Source organism: Phascolarctos cinereus, unplaced genomic scaffold (genome assembly GCF_003287225.1).
Source record: "Phascolarctos cinereus isolate Bilbo 61053 unplaced genomic scaffold, phaCin_HiC Scaffold_7;HRSCAF=346, whole genome shotgun sequence".
NCBI lineage: Eukaryota > Metazoa > Chordata > Mammalia > Diprotodontia > Phascolarctidae > Phascolarctos > Phascolarctos cinereus.
Window position 1 is genome coordinate 10892351 of NW_027556180.1, and position 22643 is coordinate 10914993.

General features: G+C 50.1%; 1 protein-coding gene across 2 annotated transcripts in view; it reads left to right on the forward strand.

Annotated features, from left to right (window-relative positions):
- Nucleotides 1-22643, forward strand: part of THAP4 (THAP domain containing 4) — a 69488-nt gene that overhangs the window by 41291 nt on the left and 5554 nt on the right. For both annotated transcript variants that reach the window (XM_020989013.2, XM_020989014.2), the window contains 3 exons: nt 6591-6750; nt 9997-10106; nt 11235-11338. In XM_020989013.2, coding sequence (XP_020844672.1) covers nt 6591-6750; nt 9997-10106; nt 11235-11338 — 374 coding nt within the window. The remainder of the gene's footprint in view (nt 1-6590; nt 6751-9996; nt 10107-11234; nt 11339-22643) is intronic.

Sequence of the window (22643 nt, forward strand, 5' to 3'; positions counted from 1 at the left end):
ATCCAGCCCCTCTGGTTAGGCCTGTGTAGGAGGTAGTGCCACCGTGAGGGCTGATACCAGAGCTACACTGGAGTCAGTGACAGGCCTAGGGTGCCCTTGGGCCTGTGGTGCTGGGTGACCAGAGGTTCAGGATCATAGGATTGTGAAGGTAGAGCCAGAGGGGACCTAAAGACCATTCAGCTAATCAGGGGTCAGAAGTTTTCCTTCAGTCACATGGGCTGTTCGTTTTCTCCACAAGATACATAGGGAAATAGCACCAAGGTAACCTTGATGATGGGTCCAGAGAACCGCAGGACCTAGTAGATCTGACTGTATGTAGGGCCACCGTCACTGATCTTTGAAAGGTGATGGAGAACGGGAGGGGGGCCGAAGCCTGGAAAGGTACACAGGTCTCTGTTGTCTCCCAGTGGTAGCTTGTGGATTCTCGTGAGGACTTCTGCTCCTGGCCCGGTGCCCATACTCCACAGGGAAAGGTGAATATTGCTGCCAGAGCCAGCGAGGCCTCCTCAGGAGCAGGTCATGCCAGACCAACCCCTTTGGACTTTGGAGGCAGGATTACTAGACCAGGGGACACCTGATCTAGCCTACATGTTAGCAGAGTATTTGATGAATGCTTCAAATGCTGGCAAAAGTGAAGAAGCCCATTGCTAACATTTCTATAATGTCTTAAGGTTTGCAAACGACTTTATAGGTGTTACTTCATTTGATTCTCAGGAGAGATCTGGGAGGGAGCTGCTCCCACTCTCCTCATCTGGCAGCTGAAGAAGCCCAGAGGCAGAGGAGAGCCAGTGTGCCCAGAGGCACACAGGGTCACACATAAAGTGTCTGAGACAGGATTTAAATTCAGTCCTCCGGATTTGAGGTCCAGCACCCTGTCCGTTGTGCCTTCTAGCTGTCTGGAGGTGTTTCTTTGTTCAATCGTCATTCAGTTGTGTTCGACTCTTTGTGACCCCATTTGGGGTTGTCTTGGCAAAGATTCTGGAGTGGTTTGCCATTTCCTTCTCCAGCTCATTTTACAGATGAGGAAAACTGAGGCAAACTGGGTGAAATGACTTACCCAGGGTCACACAACTTGTAAGTGTCTGAGGCTGGATTTGAATTCAGGGAGCTGAGTCTTCCTGACTCCAGGCCCAGCCCTGTGTGCACTGTGCCACCTAGCTGCCTGTTTGGAGGTGTGGTTTACCTAGATTATATCAAAGCTTTTGACAAAGAATCCAGTACTGTTCTTGTGGAAGACTCGAGGAAGAAGTGGTACACCCGCTTGATGCCGTTAAAGCGAGACTAATCAGGTGTGGCAAGCAGGGTCTTCGTAGGGTGCGCAAGGCCCAGAGACGATTGGGATCAGCTTGTCATCCCCCCACAATGATTTTATAAACAAAATCTGGTTACAGCATCAGGGACACCTGGAAGAAAAGAGAAGGGAGATGGCCCAAGAGAGCCGAATATAGGCCAGAGAGTAGGGGGGAAGTCGGAGTGCCAGTAGGAAGCCCCAGCTCCCTCCCCAGGCATGTGTCTGTCTGCCGGCCAAGCCGCCACCTGCTGCTACCTACTTTTGACTCCAGGATTTGAAAGAGGAGGCCCTTGGACTGGCAGTCAGCCCTGGCTGTAGGGGATTGGTGTCCGACTTGGGTAGCAAGCCCACAAAACTCCCAAGGAAATTAGAGCAGATGAAAATATAATTGGGAAAGCTTGAACAAAATAGATCATGTTAATTTGTGGTTGTCTGTCGGTAAAGTGGCCAGCAGGGATCCCCACTGGTGTAGGGACTTCCCCTCTGCAGGTTGGCACCTTCTTTCCCTGCAGCCCCGAGGGGTCGGCTCCTCCCAGCTCACATAACCAGTTTGGGCCAAGGCCCCAAGGCCAGCCCTCTGGCCAATCCCTGGGCTGAGCTGGGATGCTCAGGAGACCATGACTGATGTAGCTGAGGTGAAAGTAAGGGGTGTTGAGTTCAGTTGGAGTCCATCTTGGAAAGAGCTTAGCTTCTGACAAAGCCTCACTCATCACAGTTTATGTATTTTCTCGAAAGTTTTCACGTGGTAGGTGGTTGGGGGTAAACATTCAGTTTGGCAAAATGTTTTATTGCTAAGCAGTGCTGAGGTGAAACAAGTCAGCCCCTGCCCTCAGGGAGTTGATATCGTGTTGGGGGTCGGGGGAGCAGCTGCTCTCCCCCATCACATAAGACAAGCAAGGGGGAGCCTGCTTGGGAAAATGCCCCAAATCACTGGGCCTTCTTCAGGAAGTCCAGGGTCTGGAGGTGGTGCCTGGGGGTGGCTCCCATCTCAGCCCTGCCACCCATTTCCTGAGGGCCCCCGACAAGTGAACCTGTCCCAGCCTTAGAGAGGGCTGGCCCAGAAAGGCCCCTGTAGCCCTTTAATCTGAGCCAAGGAACTCCAACACAGATGATTTGATAATAATAATAATATGAAAAGTGACTGTCAGAGCGCCTTTGTCATGAGAGTTTAGAGAGGGAGAGAAGCCCGGGGAATCAGGGAGAGCCAAGGAAAGGTGTGGTGGTACCTGAGCTGGGCCTCGAAAGAAGGGAACAGTTTCACCAGGTAACAGTGCCCGGAGGTAGTTAATCATTTCTTCGTGTACATTTACAATGCACGGGTAAGACGCAGGATCTGAGAGGCTGAGCCCCGTGGACCAGTCTGCCTGTTGCATTGCGTGTCCACTAGGGGGCAAGCATGGTCTAGGCGGCTGATTTTCCATGACATTTGGCATTGAAGTCATTGTAGCTCTGTGTGTCTGTGTGTCTGTGTGTCTGTGTGTGTGTACACCACAGTATCCTGGCTACAGAGCTGGAAAGGCCCTCCCCTAAGGCGCAAGGAGCAGAGCCATTTGCCAGGGTCACTGAGGGACTGTTTTCCACATTAACATTTTGGTAACTTTATAATTTGTTTATGTCAAAGAGTAGAAGGTTTGGAAAGAAAGCAATTGGGATGACCCCCCTTAAAGAAATGCCTGGTCTTCGAAGAAGTGGCAAAGTGCCTTGGTTCTCTTCCCTCCCAACCCAATGACCCCTAACCTCTGGAGACTCATCAGGAAGCCCTTGAGAAGGGCAGCAGAAGCCTCACAAATGTAATAGCAGCCCATTCCCATCCTGCCTGCTCCTTGGCTCCTGCCAGACTCCTGGGTCCTGAATTTTGCCTTCTCATGGGGCTAGAACGTATGGGCATCCTCGGGGTTTGCCTCTGCCGGTGTCTCACCCAATCTGGTTCTGCCTGGTTCTTACTCATTTCTTCTGAATCAGCAGCAGCTGACTGCTCCAGGGCAGACTCCCACGAAGATTTCTCCCATGCACCAATTCTTTCATGTTCCCTTCCCTCTCCTATGTCTTTATAGTAGCAGATAGCCTGAAAACTCTCCCTGTGTGTCAGAATTTGAAGAAAAAATGCTACTCTCTCCTGCTGTCACTCCCTACGACTTGGGGGGGCGGGGAGGCACTTGCCATCTGCCTGAGAACTACCTGGCCTTTCCGTCATCTGAAGACTGAACCTGACCCTGAGTCCCATTTAGAGCTGGCCCCTGCAGAGCAGGGACCGTCTTGGTTATCTGTTGGTATCCTCAGCATTTAGCACATAGTAAGCACTTAATAGTTGCCTTTTGTCTTCCGTTAATGAAACACTTGCCCAGAAATTCAAGCCCTGTAAGTCCGCTGTCCATTTGAAAATTTGAGGGTGTCATAACAAATTTTACGGCTTTTCTACCTACATCAGGCAGAGATCTAGTTGGGCGTCATATGCAAACAGCCCTTTAGATCCCAGCCTGACTCTGGGGTAGACTGAAAGATAATAAGCAGCAGCATTATAATTTTTTTTTGCTTTTTTTTTTTTTTGGTGAGGCAATCAGGGTTAAGTGACTTGCTCAGGGTCACACACTTAGTAAGTGTCAAGTATCTGAGGCCGGATTTGAACTCAGGTCCTCCTGACTCTAAGTCCAGTGCTCTATCCACTGTGCTACCTAGCTGCTCCTGCAGCATTATTATTTTTTTTTTCTGCAGCATTATTTTTAAGGAGAATTTTCGGCAACATAACAACATGAATTTAGGTGAACTTTGTTAGTGTTTCCTATGGAATTTTCTTAGTTCAGTTCAAATGACTCGTCTTTGCTCTTTGTTCGCTGGCTATTTTAGAGGGAAGCAATGGAAGACATAGACGCCTATTAGCTAGAAAAAGGGCCATTTTCGCCTCACTGTGAGAGCGGTCCCTCCACCAGAGGCTTACTCTAATCCCGCCTCATCCTGAAGCAGGCGGACCCCTGAGTTCTTAAAGACAGTACCTGCGGACACTCTTTCAGAAAGGCTTTGGAGATCTCAAAAGACTGGTCTAGCAGAGTTTGGAGAGGCTTCATCATCAGACTGGCTACAGAGTGGCCACAGGAAGCCTCGAAGACCATGTATGAAGGCACAGAGGGGCGGTGATCCTCATCAACAAAGGGTATACACATGGCAGTGAAATCCCAGATGCTTGAAATATTGAAGTGTGAGGCAGCTGTTGTAGAGTAGAAAGGTGGCGCAGTGGAGATAGCTAAGGAGCCGCTGTCTGCCTCAGTTTCCTCATCTGTAAAATGGAGACAATAGCATCTCCTCAGAGTTGTGAGGCTAAAATGAGAAAAGCCTTGTGCTTTGTAAACTTTAAAGCACTGTGTAAAGACAGGTGGTTCTTATTAGCAATGACCCAGAGTCAGATGATCCCAGTTCAAATTCAGCCATCTTGGTCTTGGGTGAATATCCTTCTAGTGCCTGAAGCTCCTCATCTGGAGAAAAAAGGAATTGTGACCTGAAAAGTTTCCTCCAGCTTTGATTCTCTGTGAGTTTAAGACTTCTTGGGGGTGGGGGATGGAGAGCAGCCAATATTGGTCTAGACCAGGACTTTTTGAACTTTTTCCACTTGAGACCCCTTCAGCACTTCTTAAATTTAAACCCCATGTGGAGTCTCGACTAACAGTTTAAGAAGCGCTGGTCTAGACATTCCATTGGGCCATTCTTGCTGATTATTGGTGTGTTTGTCTCTCTAGACTAGTGTTTCTCTAATATGTGTGGACTTTCTTGGGCCTCACCATTTCTGCTTATATACGTGTCCTCAATTAAAAGTATTATAAAAATACTTTTAGTAGAGTTCCTCTGAATCTTAGCTTGTTTGGTGTGGGATGTGTATACAGCTCACGTCTCCTCTTAACTGGACATTGTCTATTTCACTTATCCTGTCACATATATTCTTGTGTGGTAGATACTATGCTTTCTTAAGTCCACTTTTAATTTCCAGCCTAAACTTTGTGCAGTTCACAATGCTCTGAAATGATGCCAGGCATTCATTTAGTTTCCTCACGTGTGCTTGTCACAGTAAACTTAGGTAACAAAATGGTGCCCCACCACCAAAGGTGTGCTCATTACTTCTTTCATGAGATCCATTCCCTTGGCAGCAGCTGGTGTCAGGGACTGTTTCTTTTCACTGATTCTGTCTAGGTTTAGTAGATTTAAAAAGTCTCCCCAACTAGATCTGGCCTTTGTTTTGTTATTGTTCGATCTAGCCTTTTAAATGGATTCGTTTTCTGTTTGTTTCACCCTTTTAAGTGAGATGTTTTCATCATGTATACCTATGTACTTCATTGTTCACGTTCAGAAACTTTCTTGTGTTTTGTACTATTAAATGTCTTTCAGACAAGGTTTCCCACAAGGTTTTCAGCTGAATTTGCTTATCTGAAAATCAGAGCGTTCATTTTCCATGTGCTGAATTGACTTTGGGTGTCACTCTCATGGGGGAGGTCCCTGGGGGCCCTTTTAGACTCATTAGAACAGTAGCCTTTCCCCCTCCCTCCCCCACAATTCCCACCTCTCTTCCTTTCCTCACGTCACAGTTCCCCAGGTGGGCAGCTCCATACACGGGGCTCCCACTCTTTTCAGTGGAGATGAGCTGAGAGTCATGCCATGGCTCACAGATTTGACTTATTACTCGGTAGGGACCATCAGGCATATTATGCAACCCCAGTAAAAGTCCCTTGGGCATCTGGACCGGAATCACTCCCACCAAATGTGTCTATTGTTATAAGTCCCCTTCTCCAGTACCGTCAGTCCTTCATCCCATCAATCAGCAGCAGTGTCATAACGTCCAGTTCTGGCCAAGGCTGGCAGTGGCTTCGAGGCTCCCGCTGGTCTTACTGCAGGCATCTCCAAAAGCCATGGGTGGGAAGGGGCTGTGTCAGCGGGGCTCTGCCCCTACCTGCACCATAGGCAGGAGCTGGATCCCAGGAAACCGACCTTGGCTAGTGGCCTGGCGTTTCCATTCCATCCCAGCCTCTCGGTAGCATGGGCCACCACAAAGCGGTTGGGAACCAACAGGTGTTCAGATGCTAATGGACAAGAGAAAACTAGTAAGCAAATGAATGCTGAGCTGATGCTTGTGAGATCCGCGTCCTGGGCCCAGCTCTACCATTAACAAGCTTTCTGACCTGCAGCCTGGAGTCCCTCTACCACCTAGCTTCACCTTCATTTCTTCCTATTCAATGAGCGGGTTGGACTAGTCACTCCTGCCATGGTTCGAGCCTGTGACATGGCCGCATGCTAACCCTGCCTTTCTTGTTGTCTTCAGAGACCCCGAAGATGAACCCTAGCATTGAGCCTCTCTCCTGGATGCTGGGCACCTGGCTCTCTGAACCCCCAGGAGACGGCATCTACCCAACCCTGCAGCCTTTCCATTACCTGGAGGAGGTACACATCACTCACGTGGGCCAGCCAATGCTGAACTTCTCGTAAGCTGAAAATTCAGTTTGTCTTTTCTTACGTGAATTTGGTTTGTGGCTGTGTCTCATTAAGAATGAACCTGATGAAAAAGTCACCTGTCAGGAACAATGCAGGTCAACCGGACAGTGGCGTTTAAGAGAAATGCCCCTGTCGTGCCCTTCTTAGTCAGGCAGCCGGTATGCCTGTTCCCAGCAGTGGTCTGTGTGCGTCTTTCAGGTGCCAACATAGAAGTTACCTCTGGTTAAATTGTTGACAGTTTTAACAAGCACAGAACTCTGTGACTGTGCCTGGGTTGTAAGGCCTACTTCAGTCGGTATTTCATATGCATATTTAGCTTAAGTAGGCCTGTAACCGGGGATGTGCTTGAGCCCACTCCAGCTCAGGAGAGCTGATGGTTAAGTTTGCAGTATTAACATGTGCACCTCAGAAATCAGCAAGCCTGTAAATCAGGACTTGAGCGGTTGTTTTGTTGATTATCTTGACGTAAGAAAGCAATGGAGGAAATGTTAATGCAGCTTAAGCTGACGGTGTCATGCATCTGTTCTTCCCCTAGAGAGCCAGTGGTTTGGTATCCCTGCATGTGAACCCCAGGCTCTCCACACACAAGCTGACTGGCCTAACAGGGCGGCTCACTCAGATCCAAGGCCTTTGAGGCCTCACGGCACCTAGTGGCCTTCCCACTTCACGAAGGCCAGAGGCCCATGGCTAGAAGGGGAGCTCCTTTAGGGCCGAGACTGCAGCCTCTGTGTCATTGTGTTCCCAGCCCCAAACTTAAGAAATGCTTATTGATTATTTGACCCTGAAAAGAGGTCACCTGAGCAGAATTACTTAAAATAAAGCCTTGTTTTTTGTATAATCAGAATTTTTCCCAATATCTCTGTCCCTTGCTCCTAGAGAGCCATCCCATATATCAGATGATATGTTTTACAGAAAAGAAAAAATGGACAGAGGAAAAAAACTAGCAAAACCAATCAGTGCATTGAAAAGTTTCCATACCCATGGACCTCCTACCTCAGCTGAAGCAATGGGATATTCCAAGTGATCAGTAAACAGAGGAGACCATGTGCTTAACACGGTGGTATACAAGATGGAGTCAGTAGAGTGGCTTATAAGAGTCCAGTTTATAGGTGACCTTGAGGTGCTGAGACCCACAGGGACCCTTTTTTTTTTTAAATCAAGGGCCCTCAGTTTGCTAAAGGAAGCTCTGTGCTCCCAGCAGAGCTAACGTGCCTCTACAGACTGAGCCACAAAGTCCTTCTCAGGCCCATTGGGAAGGTTCTGCATATGAACATCCAGGCCCAGAAAGCCTTCATCCAGGCTGGAGGTGAAAGCCAGCAACCCTTTTCAAGGATGGCACCATGTCTGATGGATGGTGGAAAGGCACCTTTGGGGTCTCTGACCCCAGGATCATTAAGTGGAAAAATGACTGTGGGATTGCTTGGTGACTCTGTATTCTTGTAGCAACTTGACACTTTTTCACATTGGTCTTAGTGGGAAAGGTAGGGAAGAAGCCCTGCCTGCCTGCCCCCAGGAGGGATAGAAAGCCGTGAGCCCGCAGTGTCTCCAGGTGCTGACCCTAAGCTGTGGAGGGGTGGTCTCGGAGAAGCCTCCTGGGAGGGAGAGCACAGCTGTGCCCCCCGATGTCACACTGTTGGTGGGCAGCAGAGAGCAGCCGGAGCCTGGTTCTGTGCCCCTGAACCAAACAGTGGTCTTTGTAGTGCTGGAAGGTGATGGAAATTTAAGCAGGGTTTGTTCCCACTGTTCTGAGCCATTTGTTGGCGGCTGGGTCCTTTTTATGGCCAAATTAAGTGGATGATTCTTCCCCTCTTTGAAGTTGCCCCTTGTTGAAAGCCTTCCTAGGTTTAATTTAATAGAACTGGAATAGTGAGATGAAAGGGCATGAGACCATGCTGAGCAGTTTTAATTTAACCAAATAGGATTATTCTTGGATTGGGGCAGATGTCTCGCAGAAAGGCCACAGGGCCTCTCGGAAACCTGCCTTCCCATTAGGTGTTCTGGGGTTGGAACGAATTAGCAGTTGCATAGGGAAAATATTTTGTGCTCTCCAAGTAGATAAGTTAGTGGGTGGGAAAGGATTATTAAAAGAAAAGAAAGAGGGAAGAAAGTCAGCTTTTGATTGGTTTTTGGTCTTGGAGATTGCATTGTCCATCCCTGGTGGTCTCCGTTCTCCTTCCTCTAGTGCCACAGGGGCTTTCTCTCCTTTGGCCTGCCACCCAGCTACTGTTTCTGAATTCAGAATGGTTCGCTCTTTTTTAAGCCAGTGGGCGCTACAGTGATAGGTTTTCTGTCAAGCTGGGCCATGATGGGCAAGGCAGTCACCCTGGGCAGGCGTCCTGGAATTTAACTAACGCCTATTTGTGTTCTGGGGGCCTCGAAATCTCAGTTTCCTTGTCTTTAAAGTGGGGATGGTAGTAACTTGTCCTGCCTCCCTCATAAGGCCTTTGGGAGGAAGGTGCTGCGTGAGCCTCATGGGGTTCTCCAAGCATTCCCTGTCCCTGAGCTGAAGGAGAGAGCACACTGAGCAAAGGGGGTGGGATGCTTCCCTCTCTCTCGTCTTAGCGAGCCGGCCAGAGCTGATCACGGCAGCCAGTGTTGACATGGCGCTTTGCTGTCACCCTTGTCAGGGGCTTTAGGGACGTTCATGGAGTCCTGCATGGATCCACTCACCTGGTCCTTGCAGCACCCTTCCCGGCAAGGCAGGGCTACCCATTTTTAGCAGAAAGGCATTTGGGCCTCAGAAGGCTGCAGTGACACGCAGTGTGATCAGTCACACAGCTTTGCTGTGTTGCCCTCTACGTCAGTAAACTTTTACTGAGGGCCTGCTGTGCTCCAGGCACTGTGCCATATCAAGGAAACAGTCCTCACAGCCTTGGGGCCTACTTGCCTGAGAAAGAACAATCATAAATCATTCACATTTCTTCAAACCTATCACCAGAGCATGGGCTGGAACCCGGGCTGCCTGAACATGAGGCTTGGTGTGGGGCACTGAGCTGGCCAAGGTTAAGATAATAATGTCAGAAATGTCAGACTTTCATCACAGAGCTGAAATTTCTGAGACCAAAGCTTTCCTCCTGAGCTGAGTGCACCTCTCCCCCTACTGTGGGAATGAAATGAAATGGGCATATTATTGTTGTTACATTTAAAGTATCTGCATGCCCCGGCAGTGTTTCGGGTATCACTGAAGTCTCTCTGGTTGCCCTTACAGTTTGTTAATTCCTGGTTTTCCTGCCTAGGTTCAATGCCTTCCATCCAGACACTAAGAAGCCAATGCACAGAGAATGTGGATTCATCCGTCTCAAGCCTGATTCCAACAAGGTGGCCTTTGTGAGCGCCCAAAACACAGGTACTGGCCTTGGCTCGGGGCCTTGGGACCCCGGGTCATTCCCGCTCAGGGCAGAGTAGAGGTGTGCCAGGAAGGCCAGGCTGCTGCCATGCTGGGCTCGGTGCAGGTCTCTTTGGGAGAGTGTCCTGAGCACCATCTTGGCTGCTGTAGGAGAAGGGAGAAGAGGGAAGGAAGGTCTAGGTCAGGGTCACCCAAGATTTCCACGTTTGAAGAAGAAAGGTCAGAAATACACATGTCCAGAAAGACTGTTTTCGGTGAATCCCTTCCACTGCTCCAGCATATGGGGGAGGTTCCCATTAAGGGGCTGCAGAGACTTCCACCCCTCAAGCCCGGGGCTTCAGACAGCCTCAGCCTTCAGGAGCATTTGGCTCCCTGTTGGGATTTTGGGTGTCTGTGTCTGCCAGCTGCATCTATGGGGTGCCGAGGGAGGGAAAGTAGCCGTGGCTCACACCTCTGTCACCATTTCCGAGGTCTGCTAATGGTAGAAGTCTTCTCTTTGTGGCAGGTTGGATTATCTTTTTGGTCGTCCTGAGATGCTCCTCCCAACTACATCAGTCTAAAATGTCTCTTTCCGAAATGAACCCACTTGACCATGTTTTTGTGTCCCTGGAGGTAGGGTAGGAGTTTTAGACTTAGGAGGGCAGAGCCCTAACTCAGTGCTGTGCAGTCCTAGAGCAAATTGGACAGAGTCTAGAACCTTCTTACGCTCCTGCTAGCCCAGTGCCCTCAGGTAGGACTGAAGGGAGAGTTGCAGCCGCTGGGATGCTAATGGGGAGACTCAGATCCTGGAGGCCATCTAGCCCGCCCTGCTGAATTACTGCCCAGGAAGCAGAGGAGGGGGTGGAGTGACTTGTACAGGGTGATGGAGCTTGGTGGCATCTGTGCTCCCTGTCACCAGCCATGAGGGCCTGGGATGGAGTGATGTAATCAGAAGTCACCAGGATCCTGGGTGACTTAAGACACAAATACGGGGAAATGAGTGTGTCAGCTCAAGATTCAGTGTGCGTGTGCAGGCCAGGCGAGGGCCCAGCTGGATTCCCCACAGTCGAGGCAGAGCAGCTGCGCCAGGAGCCCCCAGTGCCAGGTTTTGGAGACCACCGTGCTAAAGAATGGAACTTGTTCTTTTAGGTATTGTCGAAGTGGAGGAGGGCGAAGTGAATGGGCAGGAGCTGTGTATAGCGTCTCACTCGATCGCCCGGATCTCCTTTGCTGCAGAGCCCCGTGTAGAGCAGGTGAGAGCCCGTCTGCCCCTCTGGAGATGCCTGCCACAACATCCCCTTGGGTCACAGGAGGGTGTGTGTGTAAGCACTTGGCTCAGAGCCCGCCCCAGAGCCGTCATCCCCCTTGAAACTCCTCATAAGCATTTTTCACTTACTCACAAACCAGACCGGGGATATCTGGGCAGAATTCGTTAGGCACCTGATTCCCTGGGAAACAGGTGCCATCTTTACAACTTCCACATTTCAAGGAGCAATGATGTCGTTAGTGTAGCTTCTTTCTCCAGCGACTCGGGGTGCAGCCAGCGTAGAATTGCTGCTGGGCCGGGCCTCAAGGCCTCTCCAGCTTAGGCGATGGGTCCAGATGGTCCAGAAGTCAGGGTCACCTGCATGTGCCGAAGAGGCACCATGGGACGATGGAGGCCATAGAGACTTGGAGTTCTTGACTCTGCTGAGAGTGCAGAAGGCCTTCTGAAAGCCAGGACGTGGCTGAGTACATGTCAGCTGACCTGCTGTTCTTCCTCAGTGAAATTTATGGAGATGTCGGCAAATGAGACAGTGACTTTGAAAATCTGATGCTCATTTTATTTCTAAGAAAGTTCCTACAAAGCTTAGAGGGAGAGTGGGGGATTCTATTTGGACTCTGCTGAGACCCCATTCGTCTTTGCTTTGTTGTTTTTACAATGCATCTTTTTTTTCTCTTTCTTGTTTTTTATCAGTTTATTTTGATTTATCAACAATCAGCTTCCATAAGCTTTTGAGTTTTAAATTTTTCTCCCCCTCCTTCCCCACCTTCCTCCCCGAGACGGCGTGCAATCTGATGTAGGCTATACATATACATTCCTATTAAACATATTTTCACATTAGTCATGTTATAAGGAAGAATTAGAACCAATAGGAGGAACCACCAGAAAGTGGAAACAAAACAAAACAGAAAAAAAAAAAGCAAATAGCATGCTTCGATCTGCATTCAAACTCCATAATTCTTTCTCTGGATGTGGATAGCATTTTCCATCATGAGGCCTTTGGAGATGTCTTAGATCCTTGCATTGCTGAGAAAAGCTAAGTCTATCAAAGTTAGTCCTCACACAATGTGGCTGTTGCTGTATACAGCGTTCTCCTGCATCTGCTCACTTCATTCAGCATCAGTCCATACAAGTCTTTCCAGGTTTTTCTGAAGTCTGCCTGCTCATCGTTTCTTACAGCACAATAGTATTCCATTACATTCATATACCACACCCTTGTTTAGCCATTCCCCAATTGATGGGCATCCCCTTAATTTCCAATTCTTTGCCACCACAAAAAGAGCTGCTATAATTATTTTAGTACATGTGGGTCTTTTTCCCATTTGTATGATCTCTTTGGGATACAGCCCTAGAAATGCTATTGCTGGGTCAAAGGGTATGCACAGTTTTATAGCCCTTTGGGCATAGTTCCAAGTTGCTCTCCAGAGTGGTTGAATCATTTCACAGCTCTACCAACAATGCATTAATGTTCCAGTTTTCCCACATCTTCTCCAACATTTATCATTTTCCTGTTTTGTCATGTTGACCAATCTGGTAGGTGTGATGTGGTATCTCAGAGTTGTTTTGATTTGCATTTCTCTAATCAATAGTGATTTAGAGCATTTTTTCATATGACTATAGATGGCTTTAATTTCTTCATCTGAGAACTGTCTGTTCATATCTTTTGACCATTTATCAATTGGGGAATGACTTGTAGTCTTATAAATTTGACTTAATTCTCTATGTATTTTAGAAATGAGGCCCTTATTAGAGACACTGGTTGTAAAAATTCTTTCCCGATTTTCTACTTTCCTTCTAATCTTGGTTGCTACAATGCGTCTTTATTGATAGCTTTTTGTTTTTGTTTATCTACATTGCCCTCTCTTTCTTAGAGTGAGCTGTCCTTCATAGCCGCAGGTCCATCCAGCTAAGCAGCACATCGCCTCTGGCTGGAGTCCCCCACCTCTACAGAGATGGGGGGAGATCCCAGCCTGGGATCTCTCCTCTGGGACCCACTTGGGCGTTATCATTCTGACTTCTCAAAGTGGCAGGAAGAATAAACAGTTACACCTCCCTGTGAGAAGAGGGATATCCCCAGCAGGAACGTTCTGGGCCTGGCGTTGTTCCCTGTGACTCAGCTGAGCTGAGCATTTCTGTGGGTGTCTGGCAGGGCAGGCCCCAGTGACTGAGCCCATACAAGGGCATTCTTCTCTCCTGGGCTCTTCGAGGAGGAGCCGTGGGGAGGCACAGCTGCTTCTGGGCTGAGGTGCTCCTCTGTGGGAGTCCCCCGAAGAAGCCCAGGAGGGTTGTAGAGCCGGGCCAGCAGAGCTCGCTCAGCTGTCCCTGCCTTCCAGACTCCGGTTGGACCTCGTGGTCCTTGAGGGCAGAGGCCAACTAGTTCTTGTCTTTTGGCCTGCCTATCCCCAGCTCTCAGCACAGCGCCTGGCACAAGAACCAGCATCCAGGAGGTGTGTCTCTGCGGAAGCTCTCCCAGGATTCAGCATCCGTCCCCTTCGTCCTAAGCTGGGCTTCATGTTTGTGCTGCCCAAGCCACTGGCCACGAAGGGCTTTCCTTTTCCTTCCAGTCAGTCAGTGGTCACCCTCTCCGTTCCTTTGGGCCCTTCTGAGCACGGCTGGCGTCCTCCTCGTTGAGGCTACATGCTTGGCTTCTAGAAGGTTCCCAAGGGGTCTCCACAGACAGTCACACAGAAGCAGCCGAGATCCCAGCTCAGACAGCTCTCGTGGTTGGCTCCTTTGTGGTTCGAAAGGATTCTCTTGTTATCTCCTTTGATTTCACCATATGTAGGTGGATAAATGTTCGTGTCTCCATTTTATTGATGGGAAACTGAGATTCTAAAAGATGAAATGAATGGTGTGTCCAGGCAAAAGTGATGTGCCCAGTGTGTGCTGCCATGGCATCGTCTCCAACCTCCCTGTGCTTCCCTCCCAGGGGAATGCAGTGGCCCTTCTCCCCGCCAAGGTGAACCCTGCTCCCGAGGCCCTTCTATCTCCCCACGGGTCACGCTTTTGATTTCTGGCATCCTCATTCTCGCCTTATCTTTTGGGTCCTTCTCTGCCACCTGCAAACACCCAGGGACCATACTGTCTTATTGCTGTTGAGTTCCTAGAAAGCACTTTTCCACTGACCGTCTCTATTTTTCACCAGCAGCCCCTTCTTAGTCCCCCATTCAGTCCCATCACTGGACCAAAATGGCGCTGGCCAGGAGCTCCCGGCTGTGTGATGGACTTCATCACTGTCCTCCCTGGCCTTGCTCTATGGATTTTGCCCCCTTCCTGCATGCTCTTCTTCTCTCTACTACCCTGGCACCCGTCTCCCTAGCCACTTGGGCCTCCTCATCACCCATTTTTGGCAGCCCCCAAAGGCCTTGCCCTGGACCTTCTTTTCTCCTCTTTGTGAGTGGTTTGGCCTGTGGGTGTGGGCATGAAGCAGATCAGCTGGGACAGTCCCATGCAGGGGAAGGAAACCTTGGGGCAGGCAGAGGCCTCGGTGGAGCTAGCTCTGACACCCTCATAGCTGGCCCCACTCCCTTCAACCCTGCACCCTCCGCAGCCTTCCTGTGGGCCTAGGGGCATGGCCCCTCTTCCGCTGAACTCGGCCCTATCCTGGACAGAGAGTTCTAAGCTCCTGGTTATACTTGGTACCCCCAGACCCAAGTACTTCCCTGGTCCTGCTTCTCTTCTCAATTCCGCCTTCCCCTTGCCAGCTCAGCCAGTCCACCTGGTACCTAGCAGCCTGCCCTTGACTCCAGAAATGGGAATCCCACTGATGACATGATCCCTTTGTCATTCACTGCCCCTGAACTGTTGTTTTACCTTGTCTTACTTGCATAGAACCAGGGCGGATCTGCTTGTTGATCTATAGACAGTCTCTAGTAACTCAGAAAAGATACTGCTTGTCCCTTTCTGCCCTCTGGCCAGAAGAGAAACAGGTCGGGCTGCTCACTTGTCCGCCTGCCCCACCCCCTAAAAGATGTCCTTCCCTGAGGCGCTGGGCATCAGGTGTCTGTCTGTCTCTACCCAGCTCTTCATCCTGTTTCCGAGGTCCAGAGAGAGGGCGCCCCTTCTGTTTTCCCAGTTGCTTTACGAGAGGCTGTGCTTCTGGGGCTGTCACCTTGCCTGGTGCAGTTCGGCGTGCCCACGCCTGGCTGTGCTCCCCGAACAGCTCCTACCTCTTTCCTGCTGGTCTGCGGAGAGCCCCCGCCGCACTCCCCCTCGTGCCTTCCTTCTTCCTCTCCTCAGAAGCCGTCTTTGAGTTTCATGGTCGGCTTTTGTTCCCCATTTCATTGGGGACCCTGCTTGGCAGCAGCAGCGAAAGCAGTGAAGGAAAGCTGACCCACTGAAGGATGGAGGCCGGCGTGGCTGGCTGCACAGAAACCCAGGAGGAGGCGCCCGCCGGCCTCGTGGCCCGTGGCCTCTTTGGGCTGTTTCTCTTTTGCTTTGTGTCTGTTCAGACACATCCTGCGTGTTCACTGCTGTTGATGCACAGTGATGAGAGTCATTCTCCCGGGGAGGGGCACATCCTTGGATTCCAGTTGGTTTTTTACCTCCAGTATGTTGTGTCACCCGGGGAGTTCCTTTGGTTTTGGGTTTTGGGGGGTTTTTTGAGGCAGTCGGGGTTAAGTGACTTGCCCAGGGTCACACAGCTACTAAGTGTCCAGTGTCTAAGGCCAGATTTGAACTCAGGTCCTCCTGACTCCAGGGCCAGCTGCCCCTGGGGCCTTTCTTTGTCTTTGCTCTATGGCCCTGGCCAGCTGGTGGGCTGTGCCCAGCCGCAGGCTCACCAGATCAGCGCCAAAGCTGTCTTTTTAAAAATTCTTTTATTTTCATGAATTTGACAGACAGCAAATGTGAACATGTCCATGTGCACAGAAGCGAAAAGGAAGTGGATATGCAAATGGATTTCACATGGAGTTGTTTTTTTTTTTAATCCATGTAAGATTTACCCCAGGCGTCCAGGCATTCCCTTCAGAGCTCCCTGCTGCCTCGCCAGAGTTCTGGCCCTGCCTGCCCCCAGCCGCTGTGAGCCTAGACTGCATTAAGGAAGGTTCTTGCCTTCTGGTCCTGGTACTCTGCCTCTCCTAACGTGCCCAAGGTGGTCATCTCCCTCTCGGGCCGCCATGTTGTATTGTTGGCTCGTATTGAGCGTGCCCACTCACTCTCGCTCTCTTTCTCTCTCTCTCTCTCTCTCTCTCTCTCTCTCTCTCTCTCTCTCTCTCTCTCACCTAGTCACACCCCCGTCTTGTACTACTGAAGTTAGCTATTGAACTTGAGTGTGGTCAGCAAATTTATCACTATTATTTTATTCCAGACCAATCCCTTTTAATTTTATTCTTGAAAGTTTCAGTTACTATACAATTTCATCTTCTTATATTTAATTCGGTCGGTGTTCTGGCCTCACCAGACGTTTTCAGAGCCCACGGTCTCGAAGGTGCTAGATGATCGGTCATCCTGTTCTCTGAAACCTTTGTAGTGTAGACACAGTCTTGTTTTTGAACCACCTAGAGACCGAATTCAAAGGCAGAACAGGTTTCCTTTAGAGCCCTTTCTCCCATTAAAACCTTCCTCTGGCCTTTGAGGCCACTCACATGACCCTGCTCTAGTCACGCCCGTGTTCCCCTTGCCTTGATTTGGATGAGACTGATAGTAACAGCTGGCATTTATGTGTACCGCGCGACGCACTGTACCAGTCTCCTTTGATCCTCACACCAGCCCTGGGAGGCGGGTGCTGGTGTAACCTCCATTTTACAGTTGAGGAAACTGAAGCGGGCGGTGAAGTGACTTGCCCAAGGTTACACAGCCAGTAGTATCTGAGGCCACATCTGAATTCGGGCCTTTCTGCCTGCAGTTCAGCACTCTGTGCTCTGTGGCGCCACCTAGCTGTCTATGTAAAGCCTTCATTCAGTTTAATTAAAATGTGTGCTCCTTTTAATGCATTTATGTCAATGCCATGGGGAATTTTTTCCCCTTATTCCTCATATGTTAGACAAAGCTTAAAACTTACAGGAGGTTTCATTCCCACAAAGGAACCTTTTGATTATTTTTAAAGTAAAATAAACTTCTATACCACCCAAATACTTTTTAAAGTACATTTCTTTTAGTTTTAGTGAGGTTTTATATAAAATTTTGTGGTGCCTGAACTAACTGGAAATTAGCAGATTAGCCTCATTTGAAAGAATAGAGAAGTCTTTCTTCTCTGTGTTTTTGTCAGTTTTTGTCCTACAAATGTGTTACTAGGTAGATAGTATCTACCCGTGGAGAGAGAAAAACTAAATGAGACACAGTCCTAAGGAATTTACATTTGAGGGTCCCAGAAACGTGGCCTGTGAAGGCACAAGGAACCCCAGAGTGTGTGCGACCCAGGCCCATCCTGTGGCTGGGCCAGTCTGTGTTGTACAGATTTCATTGGCGGATCTCTCTGTACCAGCATACTGTGGATTCTTTTCTCTCCTGGAGATGGCCTGTTCTTGACCACTTGGGGGAAATTTCTCTTATCTCTTCAAATCAGGCAGAATATCCTCCGGGGTTCCCACTGGGTGAAGCACATTGCTTACCTTCCACTGCCTTGTGTCTTGGCCTTCCTGGCGTTCTGTGCTAGTCTGATTTTCAGGAGGCATTGGGGGTGGAGATCCCTGGGTCCCAATGCAGCCTCAGGCACTCCTTGTGCTGTGTGGTGCTGGGCCAGCCATCAACCTCTCTGGGCCAGTTTCCTTGTCTGAAAGGACGGGGCTGGACTCGAGGCAGGTCCGTGTCCTGACCCTGTGATGGATTGAGCCTTGCCCCCCAGCATTGATTCTGGGCTTTGCCACTTCCCTGGGAGTTTTTACACAGTCTTCTTCTCAGCTTCTCAGTATTTCTGTCAGTTGTTTCAGCTCCTGCTCTCTTGATTCGTTTTTTCTGAGCCACAGATTTCCATTAATTCCTTTAATGCCGGTGTTCTTAACCTGGGGACCAGGCACTTATTGTTTTTCATACTTTGAAAACTCAATATAACTGGTTTCCTTTTGTAATCTTACGCATTTTATTCATCTAACAACATTTTTCTGAGAATTTTGTTCATTTAATCCCCTCAACAACCCTGGGAGGTAGATCTTATTATTATCCCCATTTTACAGTTGAGGAAACTGAGGCAAACAGAAGTTAAATGACTTGCCCCAGGGTCAGGCAGCCAGTCTGTGGACCCCACCAGCCTGACTGCCCAAAAGGGCCATGGGCCTCACCAGCCTGGCTGCCTGAGAAGTCGGAACACCAAAAAGTTAGGAATCACTGCTTTAATGTGACAGTTATCGATTTGATTTTCCACTTGCTTTTATTTAGGTTCAGCTTATATCTTTTCTGATGTTGTTTCAGCTTATAATTCTGTAGTATTTCTGTCCTTTGGTTTTCTTATATTGCAGAATTTCATTATATAGGTCAAGAGAAATTTTCCTTTTGCCTCCTGAGGTCATTTGTTACCTGCAGGTTTGGTTTTTTGTTATGTTTTCCCCTTGCACTTGGTTCTGGGTATTTGGCAGGCAGTGGGTTGGTATCCCGAGGAACAGTTGTCCGCTGCTAGGGGGTGGGGGAGGGAGGAGGGGTAGCGTTGAGGGCCCCACGCCCAGAAGGAGGCTGGCTGCCAGGCTGTGAACCTGCCCTGCTTTGCTCCCAGGCTCACCCACAAAGCCCCCTCCTGCTGCTGCTGCTGCCGCCACCTTGTCCCTCCCTGCTCATTGCTGGGCCCTGGCTTCCTCCCTTCCAGGCCTATGCCTCCAGGCTGCATCAGCCCCACCATGTCTACCCTCTCCAGGCCACAGCATCGGTGCCTCCCAGAGGGACCCACTGGTTTTCCTTTTCCTTAGCAGGTCTTCTTGGTTCTTGTTTTGGCTTCTGCTGCCTGGAGAGGGAGGCCTTAGTGGAACTGGCTCCTGGCTTCTCTTGGTTCCGCCCACTCTTTTTTCCTTTTGGTTGGGATCAGCAACACAGTTGGCCAAAGGGAGAGTTGTATTGGAGGCCTCAGAATCTGGCCTTCTCTTTGTTGCTGGGAGGGATTTCTTAGAGGGAATGTTGTTTGTTAACAAGATTAAAATGAGCATTAGGCCAGCAGAGCTATTAAAAACAATCTGTTACATTTCCCAGCCCCTCCCGTCCCAGAAGAGGAAGAGAGAAGAGGGAGTTGGGAGAAGCTGGGTGCTGTGTCTCCCCGGACAGGCTGCCTGAAGCCACCTTTGCCATATTCGGTACACTGGTTTGGCATCAGGTGTGCTTGTGGTGAACTTGGAGCGGGGGAATCCATTTCTTCCCTGTTCCTCTCCTGGGATGGTTCGGGAGAGAGTCATGGGCCCCTCTCGTTGAGCCTATCCATGCATACGTCAGAAACAGAGACGGGACCGTGCAGAATCGCGCCTCCAAACAGCACAACAGTGGTTAACATCTCCACGTAGGCGTGCGATCCCTCTGCCCTTTCTGCACGGAGAGAGTCTAGGGGAAAGTGACTGCTCTGCTGTCAGTGTCCCGTGTGTTTTTGAAGTCATGTGATGCCGAGGTCTTTGGGCAGAGGGTCGAGGTGGGCTTGTGGACTCTGTTCCGTCCTTGTCCACGTGGCACGGGGAAGGAAAGCTTCCTAGGCAGAGCCAGATTCCTAAGGATGGCTCTTGGTTTGTTTTCAAATAGGCAGCATTCTAGCCTGATGTGGGAGAAGCCCCCACCCACCCTGTTCCCAGGGAGCATCTCGCCTCCCCACGGATGCTTTCCATGCCCTTGGGATCCTTTCAGACGGGCCAAGGGCTGCTTCAGCAATTACATTTCTCATGGCTTGGAACCAGCTGGCTTGCGCGTCTTTCACTCAGCATCTCTGCTCCAGGTGGTCAGTCAGAATTTGGCCTGTTGTCTCCTGTTTCTTTTTGGAGTTGCCTCCTCTTTCTCTTGGATCTCAGCCCCTGGGTACCCCAGCTCGGAGATACCTGGAGCAGCTGTCTTTGAGATGCCTTTCCTGACGTCACCCTGACCCAGGAGCCTGACTGAGCTGAGGGCAGGGCAGGCGCTCGCTGATTGCGCCGGGCTTTGAGCGATGGAATGCCAGGCTAAGAACGCAAATTTTAGGGGTGGAGATTTGCTCCTTGGCTTGAAACTCTCCATGGGGGGTTGGTAGCACTTGTGGAACAAACCCACCGTCAGGTAATGGAAACAAAGGATGAGCGTGGATTTCCCCCGGCGAGGTGTGCTGCTGTCTCTGTCTTCACTTAGAATACATCTTGGAGACGTTTATCCTTTAGGGAAAGGCGGGCTGGGAGATCAGTCCTGCTGGCTCCTAGAATAGTAGTGAGTCCCTGTGTTTCTTTGGGGCTGAACTTTAATTACCTAGTCTTGGTGGGCTTTCTGGGTCTTCCCAACTCCAGGGGCAGTAGTTGGCAGAGTGGGTACAGCACTGGGCCTGGAGTTGGGAAGACTGATCTTTCCTGAGTTCACATCGGGCCTCAGATACTTACTAGCTGTGTGACCTTGGACGAGTCACTTAACCCTGTCTGCCTCAGTTTCCTAATCTGTCAAATGAGCTAGAGAAGGAAATGGCAAACCACTCCAGCATCTTTGCCGAGAAAACGCCCAGTGGGGTCATGGAGAATCAGGCATGACTGAAAAATGGTCAAACAACAACAGTACTTCCTGACTCCAGGTCCAGCACTCTAACCACTGAGCCACCTAGCTGCTGCCAATAATGTGTCTGTCATTATAGTCCTTGTTGAAGGCTGGCAGGTAAGCTGGGTGGCTTGCTCACAGATTCTGATAAACCTTGCCAATGAACCTTCCAGAAGGGTCATCTTCCTGAAGCATCCGAAGCCAGGAACTGGAGCTAGTTAAAAAGCCTCTGCCCCCTCCGTCCACCTTCTTTGGTTCCAGGTGGCCTGGCGTGTGTGTGCTGCTGGCTTCCTCTCTCTCTCTCTCTCTCCCTCCCTCTCTCTCTCTCTCTCTCTCTCTCTCTCTCTCTCTCTCCTCTCTCTCTCTCTCTCCCTCCCTCTCCCTCTCTCTCTCTCTCTCTCTCTCTCTCTCTCTCTCCCTCTCCCTCTCCCTCTCTCTCTCCCTCTCTCTTTTTTTGCTTAGGCAGTTGGGGTTAAGTGACTTGCCCAGGGTCACACAGCTAGTAAGTGTCAAGTGTTTGGTCTGAGGCCGAATTTGAACTCAGGTCCTCCTGACTTCAGGGCGGATGCTCTATCCACTGCGCCACCTCACTGCCCCCTAGCGTCCTCCCTTGGAGGCCTGATGGCTCAGTCACCCTGACTCCTCAGGGCTCAGCCACTAAGCAAAGTGGCTTAGTTATACAGTACCAAGCTGTGCTGTGGCATCTTGTGCACCAGCTCTCAGAATCTCCCTGCAGAGAGAAGAAAGCTGCCCTAGGACTTTGAGGAGGGTTTGGGAGCAACCACATCCCCTGGAGGCAGAAGAAATGAGTTTTCCCAGCACTCCCCAGCCCTGGGCGTCAGCGCAATCATAACTCACTTTCCGGCAGAGTTTTCAGGGCACGGTGCGTTTTTCTCACATCAATGCTGGGAGGAAGGCGGTGCTGTCCCTCTTTGACAGGGAAGGAAACTGAGGCACCATGAGGTTGAGGGACACCTAGCTAGTCTGTGTCTGGGGCAAGATTCAACCCAAAGCCTTCTGACATTAAGGCCCCCATTCTTCCCACTGTACTAGGGGTGGAGGGAATTAACATTCGTTGGGGGCCTTCTCTGGCTCAGCACAGGCACCGTGCGAAGCCCTCAGATATCTCATCTCAGTATCATCTGCACTTGAGAGTGCATGCAGCTGGTGCATCACCATCATGGGGTGGTGTCCAGATGGCCCCAATGTGACAGTCAGCTGGTCCCCTGGGCTTCTTCTTGGGCTCCACTCGGACCGTGCCAGGCTGATTTCTTTACCTTCACTCCCCTTATTTGCTCCCCGACACTGCCCTTTGTCCCTTCATTCGTAGAGTTCTGTGCAGAGCAGCTGTTCAGCTTCAGATACAGTCATTAAACAAGGACGCGGTCTGTTGTCCTGGGAGAAGGGAGGAAATGGAAGGTGTGTATGGATCGATATAAAGGGAGGGGCTGGGAACATACAAAGGGGAGACCCCTGGAGCAGCAAAAGGAGCAGAGGCTTTTTCGAGGTAACTGAGATGATGGGTGAAGGAAGAAAAGGATGAGGGCAGATGCCTTCCAAAGACAAATTCAAGCTGCTTCTTCCATGGCTAGCCAGAGGACTCTCCCGGGGCTCGCTCCCTTTCATTTCTTGCTCTCAGCTGCCATGTGTGTGGGCATACACTGCCATACTGCACTGGCTTCCCT